The sequence below is a fragment of the Halichondria panicea genome, chromosome 2 (assembly GCF_963675165.1).
Source record: "Halichondria panicea chromosome 2, odHalPani1.1, whole genome shotgun sequence".
Classification (NCBI taxonomy): domain Eukaryota; kingdom Metazoa; phylum Porifera; class Demospongiae; order Suberitida; family Halichondriidae; genus Halichondria; species Halichondria panicea.
The window spans coordinates 8468517-8481505 of NC_087378.1; the positions used below are offsets into that span (position 1 = coordinate 8468517).

The window sequence follows — 12989 nt, forward strand, 5'->3', positions numbered from 1 at the left end:
TATCAGTCCAAATAAACCTGTCCACCTGTGGAGAAGGTCTAGTACTGCCAAAGTGACCAAGTCATCCACTAATTAAACACCTAACCATTGCCAATAACATTTCACACATTCTTTTCTTAACAAGCAAAAAAATCAAAATAATAATGAATAAACAAACATGCACCAATTATAATAGTAGCTGAAATTCACTGCATGTATTAGCGTAACTAAATAATGTGAGCGGTTATGATTGTGATGGAGGAGTAACTTTACGCGTGTGTACATGATCGACCATCACTAGGAAAGGCGACTTCAAAGCATTCTTATAGAGTTAGGTTTTGGTAAACTTTGTGAAGCTTGCGTCAGAGTAAGAATGCATCAAATGGTCTTGTGAGGTTACAGCGTTGCTTTGTAGTGCAGGATTAATGGCGCTAAGACAAGACACAGGGATGGGTACATACATATACAGAACTTGATACATTGAATCAAAGGCAAAAAGTGAGCATCAAAGATATTGTTTATATCGGAACTTATGCATGAGGCATGTAGGTTCATAGAAAACTCCATCCAATAGTGATTGGGTAGGTAAACAAGAACCTTAGCAATGCAATTTGAGCAAAGAACAACTCTAACAGGACTGGAATTCACCAATTACCCATGCAATACACTGGCCAAGCATCAAACAGTTGTAGCCACTTCAGAAGAGAACACAAACAAGTAGGCATTTCCTCTGAAGATAATCACCGCTACTATCCCATGGTCTTTGTGTGGTTAGCCACATAGCATTGTAAGGTTGTATCCACAACCCACTGAAACTGCAGCATATGCCATTGGCTAGAGGTATTACATGCTGACTGACCAAGCACTAGCACAGACACACAGGCTCCAGCAACTGATTCAGCTTTGGTAACGCTTTACCTCAACTATGACCACAACAATATTGTGTAGAGCACAAAATATGTGTGGGGAGGTTGTGCATTCTTACAGGCTTTGGCAATACACATGCTTGTACCTACCACCAGCCCCCATGCATGACCACCATGCAGCCCTTCACAATATGATGCAGGAAGCTGCAATGCAATATGCAATGAGGCCAGCCCCTCCCCTCCTCGGCCTCAACCGGTTCATGGTGCACAGATGAAGGAAAGACGGCTTCCACTGTAAAAAGAGATAGGTGAGTGTGTACTGATGTTACACTCCTGTGTTGGTTGCAACTCTCCCTATACCTGCGCTTATGCTTGTGTATAGGCGGTGTGTGCCTGTGCTTGTGCGTGTATAGGTGGTGTGTGCCTGTGCTTGTATGTGAGTAGTGCCTGTGTGACAGTGTAGGTGGTGTGTGTGCTTGTGCCTACGTGTAGATGCAATGGCTGCTAGCAATCCACTAGACGAGTGGAGGAAGAGGTCAAAGTTCGACACGGGGGCCCTTCGAGAGCTCTTGTTTGGCAAAGAGATTGTCGATTACAAAACGAGAATATGGGACACGCTTAGCGCTGACCCGCTGTTTGGTGACCATGGCAACGACCTCACTCTTCACAAGAAGAGAGAGTTGACCTTTCAACGGCTGCAGACTCTCTCTGGCCACGCCTTCCTCCCAGATGAAGCCATACTAGAGCATCCACGCATGCTCCTAGCATTCAATGAAGCCATTCAAGTGATGGACGGTAGTCTCCTTCCAGTCTACATGCTCAATGTTGAGGTGTGTGGTGTGGGTGTGGGTGTGAGTGGTGTGTTGTGGGTATGGGTGCAGTGAGTGGTGTGTTGTGTGGTGACTTGAGTGTAGTACTTGTACAGGTGTTTGGTGGAGCTGTGAGGAGTTCTGGAACAAGTCGACACAACGAGCTCTTGGAACAATGTCGTCAGCTCAAGGTGTGTGTATGTGTGCCCACCCACCCACTCACTGTGTGTGTGTGTCCACCCACTTGCTCACTGTGTGTATGTGTGTCCACCCACTCGCTCACTGTGTGTATGTGTGTCCACCCACCCACTCACTGTGTGTGTGTGTGCAGGTGATTGGGTGCTTTGCACTAACAGAGCTCTCTCATGGTAGTAATGCACGAGGCATGCGGACTACAGCGACCTTTGACCCCACCACGCAAGAGTTTGTGTTGAACACTCCTGACAATGAGGCTATGAAATGCTGGTCTGGTAACCTTGGCAACCTGGCCACCCACGCAGTGGTGTATGCTCAACTGTACATGTGTGATGGAACTTGTCACGGTCTTCACTCCTTAGTGGTCCCCATTAGAGATCCACACACACACCTCCCGTTGCCAGGGGTAACTGTGGGGGACATGGGACACAAGTTAGGACAGAATGGATTGGCTAATGGGTACGTACACATTACCATGGTAACTGCAACCCTTTCCACTTCACTCGAAAAAAGCAGAAATGCTGGCCTGCACTGTAGCTAGTGTACAGAGCCTATAGTGTGGTCCCACTGTGTACACTGTAGCTAGTGTACAGAGCCTATAGTGTGCTCCCACTGTGTACCACTGTAGCTAGTGGTGGACTTATGTTTTCTCTAATAATGTTTGCAGTGAAAAGGTGGTACCGTAATCCTGTACTTCAATATGTACATGTTGTCATGACTACCCACTCATACAGGTTCATGTGGTTTGATAAATATCGTGTTCCTAGAGAAAGCCTTCTCAACAGAGCAGGAGATGTGACTCAAGATGGTCGTTACATCACTCCGTATAAGGTGCACACCACACACCTACACACACACACACACACACACACCTACACACACACACACCTACACACACACACACACACCTACACACACACACACCTACACACACACACCTACACACACACACACACCTACACACACACACCTACACACACACACACACACCTACACACACACACACACACACACACACACACACACACTGATATCTATCTAATGCCTGGAGATAATTCTAAGAACCAACATTCCCAATAGAAGACCAACCCATTCACACACACACTTTTTCAAAAGCAAAAAATTTTTTTGACAAAATGCTGAATGACCAAAATTCCAAAAAGCAATTAGTGGTCCAAAAGCGTGGGCATAGTTTATGGCTTCTCTTTACCAGCTACCAATACAACACAATACCCACAAGGTTAGGGGAACACGACACCCCAGCCCCTGCAGTCCCACACTGTACCCACATGATAAAGAGCATCACAAACAATAAATAGCTAACACAAAGGAATCATGTGATCCCAGAAAGTACGTGGAACCTTTAAAAATGGCGAGGAAAGAAACCATGCAGTAAGCAAACGAATATTGTGCATACCACTAGCATTCTATAGTGTATACTTGAAGCCTCAACAGCATAGATCTACTTAGTAATTGTATTAACTATTCCTACAATAAAGCCTACAATTCTAAGCCTCTAATAAAAAGTTTTATTATATAAGTCAGCCGGGTTTCAGTGGACGGATATGCACCCAATTTATTTTTTATTTCAGTCTCCCAAACACACACGCACTACTATTTGACTAATGCCTAGTGACCCAAAATTAGAGGTTAATGATTGTTTTGTGCTAATTGCCACTTGGAAGAACCACATAGACCCATCCCCATTTTCAGTTACTACCACCACAACATCTGGCCCAGACAGTACAGCCTGTATATACCTAAGCCTCCCTCAATAAGGTCAGATTCAAAGTGTACACAGCCATGCATGCAAGCTAAGTTATAGGACTTATCTTGAACTTGATATTGGCTGTAGTACTTCATGTCAGCATTTAATACCTCAAATGTAAAATACTACAATAATTTATATTCACCCAAGTGAATTGCTTACTCAGTGTGCTAGTTGTATGTGATGCAACAGATGAGTTGGTGCACCGTTAAAGACTCTTTAACCCATAATTCTCGGCTCTCAAGGCCGAGCTCTGTTTGCTTTTGCTTTTGCTTTTCTGTTCATCTGTATTTCTATGTTGTTTGAATAATAATTATGAGGCCTACCAGTAGAGACAGCTAATTAACTATAATAAGAGTTGTTCCTGCAACCATTAATTTTTGTCATTTTTATAAGCAATAAAATAGGAGAGGTGGTACCCAACTCTACGGTCAGATAAGGCAGTTCCTCACAATTTTTTTTGTTTCAACCAACACACACTCACAGGACCCTAGTAAACGGTATGGTGCATCCCTAGGATCACTATCTGGTGGACGGGTCGGTATAGCAGGGTTCTGCCGCACTAACCTCATGTTAGCAGTTGTGACTGCAGTCCGATATTCTGCAATACGTCGACAGTTTGGTCCCTCCCCCAATCAAGAGCTTCCTGTCCTGACCTACCAACTCCAGCAATGGCGTATCTTGCCATACCTTGCAGCCACTGTCGTTTTCACACACTTTCTCAACACTTTCATTGATGACTTCATTGGCTTCACTGTAGCCAACTTTCTGGGAGAAAAATCAATCAGACAAGTAATAACATACTCTGTAGCTGCATAACAATCAGGCCTGTTTTGATAAATTGGGTTACGAGCATTCAATTTCAACATTTTGGGAGATTTAATATCTTTTTGATAGTATTATTGTGTGTTTACATCAGTAAATAGTAGGACGGCATGATCTGAAAGATCCCTTGTACTGTACATACACTGTATATTATGATATCGTGCAGGCTGATCTTGGGAGAGAGATTCATGCTCTCTCGTGTTGTGTCAAGGCTTTGCTTGGCTTCACTGCTCGAGACGGTATACAGGAATGTAGAGAGGCATGTGGTGGTCACGGATATCTGACTGGTAGGCAACATTATTCACTCCCACACTGATTAATCCCCCCTCTAGTAAATCGGTTTGGGGAGCTTCGTGACGATCATGATCCCAACCTAACGTATGAGGGAGACAACAATGTGTTGTTACAACAGACTGCCAACTATCTCTTGTCCTGGGTGTCTGGAGACACTTCTCCCCTGGGCACACTAGATGTGCTCAACCACCAACAGTGTGGTCCCTTCCAACCGCCCACCACACACCTCACTATAGAGAGTGAGTATTAGTGACCTCTGACCCTGAGACTGTGTAATGACCTGTGTACAGATGCACTGGCTGCGTTCGTGTGGCTAGTCGGTTATTTGTGGCGTGAGAGTATAGACAAAACTGAGCGAGAGCTCAACACTGGAAAGGTGCCCTCACACATACGCCCACATACACACACACATACGCCCACACACACACACTCTATAGGGTTCGTTCATGGCCCAGGAGGACAGTATGGTGTTCCATTGCCACAGCCTGGGTCTAGTCTTCTCACAGGTACGTGAGTGGAGATATAATATAGTATGTCCATATTCAGCTGTTTTGGTAGCTATCTTTGAGAGTGTGTATAGTGATATATGACACCACTCAGTATGTCATGCTGTTACGCTACACTCAACTGCTGGAGGGACTAGAAGTTGACCAGACAAGACAAGTACTGACCACCATTGGAAATGTCTATTCTCTGTGGGTTCTACACACACATGCAGCCACACTGTATCAAGGTACCCTGGATACATGTATGCATGTGTGTGTGTACTCTATGCAGTGTAGGTGGATACTTTAGTCGACCTGGTGATGTACGCTGCCTCAGAGACTCACTCTTGCATCACATCACACTGGTAAGACACAAGCTGCATGAGGTGCATGGTTGGGTTGGTTGATGTGGCCCTGCAGCTGGTGGAGGATGCAGTGAGTGTAGTGGATGTGCTGGCCCCTCCAGACAATGTCCTCAGAGCACCTATTGGACTCAGCAATGGACAGGTGTGTGTGTGGTGTGTGTGTGGGTGTGGGTGTGGGTGTGATATAATTATAATTATGCTCTACTGTATTATAGGTATATAAGAATCTGACTGGAGCAATGTTGTCCTCATCTTCTGGAGCTCTGCAAAGGCCACCATATTGGAAGCAGATTGTGAGCAGGCCTCAGGCAAAACTCTGACACTTTATTAGGATCATGCTTGTACTACCTAGCTTATAGTTCTATGCTTATGTTCAACTACTGCTGTTTAATAACTATTCGTGTACGCATGTTAGTGGTACTGCACATTCCAATTGACAAAACAGAACTTGACATAATTATGACGGTAAAAATGAAAGCAACACTATGATCACTAGAACATGCACTCCTGATAAGAATGTTAATTCTCAAAGGGTCCACTGAATGTCAAGTCCGCTAGTGAAGTTTGAGCAGTTGGTTCCAATATACAACACCTGGATAGCAACATGGAGTGGTGTCGTCATGGCAACATAGATACGTACCTGTGTATCAGAAGCCCAGTTGAATGACGCTGTGACGTTGTTAACGGTTACAGCGGAAGGGGTGTGGTCTAATCCATACACCACCACCTCATCCAGAGTCACATGACTACTGACACCTGTCACACGACCACGAATACCATCACGCGAAGCAGTCAAGATATAGAGGCTATAGTTACCCGCGGCAACGGAGTCTAGTGAATCACCATCGTCAAGGTACAGAGTCCCTTCTGCCTGCAGGCGGGTATCCATAGCAACCACCAACGAGTATGGATTCTTACGACTGAGGAAATAAGTCGCTATAATAGTCGTTATTACAGTGTGATGTGTGTACCTCTGAGCCGTGGTTAGAGCAGGAGCTTGAGTCGGTAGAATAGATCCTCCTCTTACATGTAGGGGAATGTAAGACAAAGGAGCGTCCAAGGTCACATAGCCATGACCTTTCACCTCTGACCCCTGGGCCGGCCGAGATATTCAATATAGACAGTAATTAATAATAATACTCACATTCCTTAAATCAAACCATCTTCCCTCTGGGAAATAAGCCTCCACCGCCACTGCACCCTACATGACATGTGCACACACACACACAGGAGCTAGTGGTGACTGACCTGGTCTAGGACAGGGCTAATGAGTAGGGATCTCCCCCACAGGAACTGTGTGTCTAGAGACCATGTCTCATTGTCCAGAGGGTACCTATATATCAGGAAAGTGGGTGTGTCTGTGTACATATGTGGGGTACCAGGAGAGTGGGTGTGTCTGTGTACATGTGTGGGTAGGGTTAGCTTACTCAAACCAGAGTGGTCTTGCTACAGTGGACCCGCTCACGTGAGACCAATAGAAGAGTGTGTATAGATAAGGAAGAAGTCGATAGCGTAGACTCAACACTTCTCTGATGGTATCAATGGTATCATTGCTCCACACAGTTGGATCTTGGGCCTATGTAGATCATGACACACTCACACACTCAAACACACTCACTATAGCATTGAAGGTGTTGTGGTTTCTGGAGAATGGATAAAATGCTCCCAACTCATGCCATCGCGTGCACAGCTCCTCAGTTGTGTTACCAAAGAAGCCACATATATCAGCACCCACCTACACACAATACACTCACACAATTCATTATTGTATAAACTAAATGTCTATTTCATAAGTGGCTTACCATTGGTATGGCAAAGAGAGCAAAGTCTAGTATTCCTGCAATGTAACCATGATAAGATGATGGGTATACAGTGCTTGCAGCTGACCTGGTATAGATGCTTTGAGGTGCTTCCATTGACTCGTGTTGTCCCCTAACCAATGTCCAGTAACAGCCCCTCCACCAGTATAGGTAGAGCGTGATATGAGGAGTGAGCGTACACCCAGCACACTGTCCAGTGACCTACACACACACACACACATGTATGAGGAGTGAGCGTACACCCAGCACACTGTCCAGTGACCTACACACACACACACACACATGTATGAGGAGTGAGCGTACACCCAGCACACTGTCCAGTGACCTATACACACACACACACATGTATGAGGAGTGAGCGTACACCCAGCACACTGTCCAGTGACCTACACACACACACACACACATGTATGAGGAGTGAGCGTACACCCAGCACACTGTCCAGTGACCTACACACACACACATGAGGGGGACAGTACTTATACATACCTCCTAGTAACCACATACCTCCTAGTAACTACATACCTCCTAGTAACCACAGCTTCTGTGTGTCCATAGAGACTGTGCAGGTTGTAATGAGATGACTGGCTTTGTGCTGCACTCATACACAAGGTCTTGGTTAGGAGTCCATTATCCTGAGATCCAATCACCTCTGCAGGGGATGAATGAGTGTAACTATGCGTGTGGGGGCGTAACTGAGCGTGTGGGGGCGTAACTGAGCGTGTAGGGGCGTAACTATGCGTGTGGGACGGAATTTACTTACTTGGAACAAAGGGAGGGTGGTCCAAACGTTCATCTCCATGGCAACCAGATGTAGACCCGAAGACAAAGTTTGAAGGTTCGTTCATATCAATCCAGAGTCCATCGAATGCAATCACTTTATGGAAGTCTGCAATGAGGCTAGTCCAATAGTTGGTGGCATTAGGATGAGTGAAGTCAGGGTAGACTGTCTCATTGGGCCAAACCTAGAGGAGAGATATACTGTAGAGCTACACACACAGAGCTACACACACATGCATGATATACTGGGCATACTCACCTTGCCAACAATGGGAGCACCGCTAGAGTTCTTGATAAACACATCCATTATCAGGCCAGAATCATAAGCTGCATAACCTCTCTGCTTGTTACTAACTCCAGGATCCTGTGTGTGTGTGGGTGGTGTGTGTGGGGTGTGTGGGGGTGGTGTGCGTGCATGGGTTTACCACAATGATGATGTATTTCTGGTCGTGATGGTGAAGGTCGTCCACCAGTTGAGGCAACTCTCGAAACTTGTCTTTGTCATAAGTGAATACCAGTTTGCGATCCATATAGTCAATATCACTCCACTGGACGTCCTGTGTGTGGGTGTGTGTGGGTGTGTGTGTGTGGGTGTGTGAGTGGGTGTGGGTAACCATGCCACACACTACATAACTTACCTGAGGTATTTGAAGGCGTCTCATTTCCTCAACAACTGCACGAGTATTATTAGCTGAACCAAAGCCCCAACGACACAAGTGGAACCCCAGGCCCCAATATGGAGGAAGATGTGGTCGACCTATGACCTCTGTTAGTTGACTGACGACTGCCCCAGGAGATGGACCAATAAACACATAGAGATCCAATATTCCACCAAGTGACCGCCAAGTGAGGGATGGCTTGGGACTCAGGTATACCTCTGTGTGTACATGGTGACAATAATATGGACTGCAGTGCACTTGCAACAGAGAATTGCCAACAGCAAAACCACAATTAGATTGCCAGATATGTATCATTATAGCTTGGGAAAACTGGATAGATACTTACAAGTTGAAAAGCCTATATAGTACATGTATGTAGAATGCTTATCAATGCTTGTAACGATATGACTGACTATGTATGCAGTTCTTTCCACCTTCTAACCATGGGACTCAGTGTGTGCATGATTATGGTGACAATATCAGTGCGGCTTTATAACTAGCTTTACCCATGGCATTGCTGTTGAGCAAGAACACTCCGTGCGAATGGCCAGTAGCCTCAAGACATAAGTAGAATGGGTGAACTCCATACAAGTTCCTTGAAGGGTCCTACAAGTGTGTGTGTGTGTGTGATAAGTGTGTGTGTGTGTGTGACGTGGGTTACGTACGTCAGGGTTGGTACCAATGTCTGAGGCAAACAGAGTGTAGGTTGAATGGTTAGTGTTGAGTCTGAGTCTGTCTGCATGTTCCCCCAGACCATATACATTAGCTGATGGAAGATAGGTGGACATCTGAAGGAACTGATCAGAGAATACAAGACCTGGAGCCAGTTTAAAGCTGCAGAGACACACTATTAGACACATACACACACACAGTAGATGGATCTTACATCTCAACTCCCGTGTCCTTGCGTGAAACACTGAAACTAAACACGTGATCTTTCTCAGCTGTCACACTATGAGTATAGAGTGGGTTAGGAGCTTTGGTAGTGACTGGAGGAGTTGGCAGTGGGACCTCATAGCGATCACGATTAGCATCAGTTACCTGTACAGATATCCATGAATATGGGGGAACACACAGTTAGGGGGGACTGACTCACTCTAATGCGTAGTCGTGTGTCTGTCTCATGTCTAAACTCCACAGTCAGTTGGGGGATATCAGGACCATAAGGAGATACCCCGCCTCCCTCCAATGCTACTTGCTGACCTAGAGGAGAAGCTTGCACACTCGACACTGTGTAGCCAGAAAGAGCAGAGTAGAAGCAACTTGGAGAGTCACTTGTTACTTCCCAACAACAACCAAAAGATGTGCAGAGGCTTTTGTTGGTTGAGTCAAGGCCTGGCAGACAGTCGAACCGTTCCTCTGGTTCTAGAGAGCATTTTCCTCGCCCACCACTGCCTTGGGTCTTGCCTAGAGTCAATGGTATAGCTACACTTAGAACAACAGCTGCCACCAATACAGCCAGCACGACCAACAGAACACAAACTATCCTTTTCTTTAATCGTTTAGAAGGGCTCCGAGTGAATGAGACAATAGTTTCTCCGCTGAACGGCTCTTCATCGTCATCATCTTGACTGCTTGTGAGAGGCTCCAGGTCCTCAAAGTTAGTTACTCGACCATACAGCTTGCCACGGGATCGGGACGACATAGCTAGCTAGTCTACCATGCATAGGTACTAGGTACGTACTAGTAGGGTTCTATCTATGGCTTCTTGACTTTGTATGTCAGCTACGCCCACTCTTTCTGGGGGGGGAGGGGCTGGATACAGCCTTGAGTGGCTTCATCATCATCTACAGTGAATTTGCAGTGCACTTGCAACAGAGAATTGCCTAACAGCAAAACCACAATAACAAAAATGTGCCTAAAACCCTAAACATGTATCTGTATACAGCTTATAAAGATATCTGGGAGCATGGCTTAGCGGTTAAGGTTAGGGTGGTGGCTTCATAGATCATATTTATTATGATAGATAAGGCATGGGTTCGATTCCCTCTTTTCTCATTTCTTTACAAGTAATTTCCCTAACTTCATACTCCTGTCAAGTACATAATCAAGTTGGGGCGTTACCTGGTTTCTGTGAAAAACCGGGCGACGACCCAACTTTCCCTTTTTAGGTTCTGTCTTTTTTTCTTCTCAGATATGTGCTATATAGTGACCGAAATAACTATGCTAAATATAATATTATTCATATCTAACAATCTAAATTGTGGTTTTGTTGCAAAGTGTATAACCCACTGTAATGTTACTATTATAGACGGGTAGTAATTTTAGCGTTTTCAGATTCTTCTCTGTTTTTAGGGTACTAAATTTTGGCGGATTTGTAGCAAATTCATTACCACAATATATCACAAAAAGAATGAGTTTTAAGTTGAATGGAAAGTTTGGAGTCAGATACGGATACAGATGAAAAAGGGCTAGCTTGCTTAGCATACTCTCTACAAAAGTACATGAAAAAATTTATGATATTCATAATTTTTTTAATATTAGCGCGTACTTAATTTAGCAAATATTTGCTAAAATTAGTACCTGTTTATACAATAAGGTACTACTTTTCTCTCAAGAAATAACTTTTGTATGTTGATTGTTGTTCATAGTTCCTTTTTTTTATGTTGGTTCTGAGACAATAAGAGGTTTCCTGCAGCCTCCATTAGGTCAGTCCTCTCTGTAGACTCATGCATGATAGATCTGAGCACGCTGACATGAGGTGTGGGATTGCAATGTAGTGTAGTCATAGCTGCCAGCCCACCTTCAACTAGTGTGTCACTGTCAGAATATAGAAGAGAGGAGACTTGCTCACACCAGTGGGTACCCTACATAACAAGGGTAAGAGGAGGGGTAGATAGACACACACACACACACTGGGAGAGTGGGTACCCTACATAACAAGGGTAAGAGGAGGGGTAGGTAGACACACACACACACACTGGGAGAGTGGGTACCCTACATAACAAGGGTAAGAGGAGGGGTAGGTAGACACACACACACACTGGGAGAGGGTGATACACTCACCAGTTCAGGGGCCATATCAGAGACTAGAGTAGCCACCTTGAGCTTCACCCTATCACTCAGTTGGCTAAACCCTGCTCTGAGGCTATGGAACTGACTGCACTCAGACAAGAGATGTGAGTGTCTGCCACGCATTAGTGCACTCAATGCAAACAGTGCTCTACGCACACTTTCCTCTGAGCTACTCAAGAGCAGAGCACACAAACTACTCACACTATCCAGCAACACAAGACTGTCTTGAACAACAGGATTGCTGCATGTGCAATAACACACTAATAACACACACACACACAATGAACTCTGACCTTTGCGCTGCTGATCCCAGTACAAGTGCAGCTCCACTCCTGACGTTAGAGTGGGTGTGGTTCAGTAACCGTAGCAACATTGGGAGACCCCCTACCCTGGCTAGATCTCGACCATTGTCAATCTCATGAACATGATATTCCAGCTCATCCAATATCATCACTAACTCTAATGGCGACCTCCACTCGTCTCCAAGGCAACTAACAAGCTCCAACATGCTCACCACCTCTCCATGAAGCGTCAACGAGGGTTCAAAGGTCAACATTCTATCAGTTGGCTTTACACTAGTGTGAGTAGTGTCCTGTGTGAGGTGTGTGGGCAGAGGTGTAAGTGTTGTGAGGTGTGTGATAGCGGAGAGAGGATGTGAAGGTGTCAGTGTTGATGATTCTTGAAGCATTCTCGTGTATTCTTCCTTCGTAAATACTTTGGATCGTTTGTTTACCACGCCACGTCTGTCGCTGTAACCATGGTTTCTGACTCTTCGCTGATCCCCAGTAAACCTTGAACCATCCATTAGTTTGGCCTCTTTCAGTCCAGTCTGCATATTGATCCTGATGTGCAGGCCAGCAGGAATAGGTTGATCAGATTCTATAATCTGCCAGTGGCTAGTTGGGATAAATACGGGAAGTAGTTGTTCCTGTTCCTCCTCTATCACCATATCATCTTTTTGAGTCAGGACAGCCACCATCATGCTCACTAGCACCATAGCCAACAGCAGACGAACACACAGCTTCAACAGCATCTTAGCTTTGTTTCTGGGCCGACATTTGTAGCTCGGTCGATCCTTTACATTCAAGTTGAAAGCTTTTAGCCTCAATTACAGGCCGCAATGGCCTCG

General features: G+C 45.2%; 3 protein-coding genes across 6 annotated transcripts; 1 reads left to right on the forward strand and 2 right to left on the reverse strand.

The window, feature by feature from the left end:
* Nucleotides 1-991: 991 nt before the first annotated feature.
* Nucleotides 992-6046, forward strand: LOC135331503 (peroxisomal acyl-coenzyme A oxidase 3-like). Of its 4 annotated transcripts, none has more exons than XM_064526688.1 (14): nt 992-1153; nt 1228-1675; nt 1771-1845; nt 1986-2308; nt 2584-2680; nt 4104-4409; nt 4609-4729; nt 4775-4975; nt 5027-5112; nt 5174-5242; nt 5337-5469; nt 5519-5586; nt 5642-5728; nt 5802-6046. In XM_064526688.1, exons 2-14 carry the CDS (start codon nt 1343-1345, stop codon nt 5904-5906), a joined length of 2004 nt encoding a protein of 667 aa, XP_064382758.1. In that variant the 5' UTR covers nt 992-1153; nt 1228-1342; the 3' UTR covers nt 5907-6046. The 4 variants fall into 4 exon arrangements, with proteins under 4 accessions (XP_064382758.1, XP_064382762.1, XP_064382761.1 ...); XM_064526692.1 differs by having other exon boundaries at nt 1304-1675; XM_064526691.1 differs by having other exon boundaries at nt 1309-1675.
* On the reverse strand, nt 5998-10595 carry LOC135331500 (lysosomal alpha-glucosidase-like). The gene is made up of 18 exons (XM_064526685.1): nt 9942-10595; nt 9732-9886; nt 9511-9679; nt 9352-9451; nt 8825-9063; nt 8612-8743; nt 8446-8550; nt 8170-8371; nt 7932-8058; nt 7474-7607; nt 7389-7423; nt 7205-7321; nt 7014-7162; nt 6835-6919; nt 6731-6787; nt 6558-6679; nt 6227-6506; nt 5998-6178 (listed from the first exon to the last, which is right to left on the reverse strand). Exons 1-18 carry the CDS (start codon nt 10488-10490, stop codon nt 6113-6115), a joined length of 2823 nt encoding a protein of 940 aa, XP_064382755.1. The 5' UTR covers nt 10491-10595; the 3' UTR covers nt 5998-6112.
* Nucleotides 10596-11152: 557 nt separating this feature from the next.
* LOC135331507 (nucleotide exchange factor SIL1-like) lies at nt 11153-12989 on the reverse strand. The gene is made up of 3 exons (XM_064526696.1): nt 12154-12989; nt 11852-12101; nt 11153-11652 (listed from the first exon to the last, which is right to left on the reverse strand). The coding sequence occupies exons 1-3, from the start codon at nt 12891-12893 to the stop codon at nt 11431-11433; spliced, it is 1212 nt and encodes a 403-aa protein (XP_064382766.1). The 5' UTR covers nt 12894-12989; the 3' UTR covers nt 11153-11430.

What these genes read in the sequence shown, in the direction of transcription:
- LOC135331503 (XM_064526688.1), top strand. Translation starts at nt 1,343, where the DNA reads ATGGCTGCTAGCAATCCACTAGACGAGTGGAGGAAGAGGTCAAAGTTC. An exon ending in TCTACATGCTCAATGTTGAG is followed by an intron (nt 1,676 to 1,770) that starts GTGTGTGGTGTG and finishes GTACTTGTACAG; the next exon opens with GTGTTTGGTGGAGCTGTGAG. An exon ending in GAGAGCTCAACACTGGAAAG is followed by an intron (nt 5,113 to 5,173) that starts GTGCCCTCACAC and finishes CACACTCTATAG; the next exon opens with GGTTCGTTCATGGCCCAGGA.
- LOC135331500 (XM_064526685.1), bottom strand. Translation starts at nt 10,490, where the DNA reads ATGTCGTCCCGATCCCGTGGCAAGCTGTATGGTCGAGTAACTAACTTT. An exon ending in TTAGCCCTGTCCTAGACCAG is followed by an intron (nt 6,788 to 6,834) that starts GTCAGTCACCAC and finishes CATGTCATGTAG; the next exon opens with GGTGCAGTGGCGGTGGAGGC. An exon ending in GATGGTTTGATTTAAGGAAT is followed by an intron (nt 6,680 to 6,730) that starts GTGAGTATTATT and finishes CGGCCGGCCCAG; the next exon opens with GGGTCAGAGGTGAAAGGTCA.
- LOC135331507 (XM_064526696.1), bottom strand. Translation starts at nt 12,893, where the DNA reads ATGCTGTTGAAGCTGTGTGTTCGTCTGCTGTTGGCTATGGTGCTAGTG. An exon ending in CTGGGATCAGCAGCGCAAAG is followed by an intron (nt 12,102 to 12,153) that starts GTCAGAGTTCAT and finishes TTGCACATGCAG; the next exon opens with CAATCCTGTTGTTCAAGACA. An exon ending in CTGATATGGCCCCTGAACTG is followed by an intron (nt 11,653 to 11,851) that starts GTGAGTGTATCA and finishes CTTGTTATGTAG; the next exon opens with GGTACCCACTGGTGTGAGCA.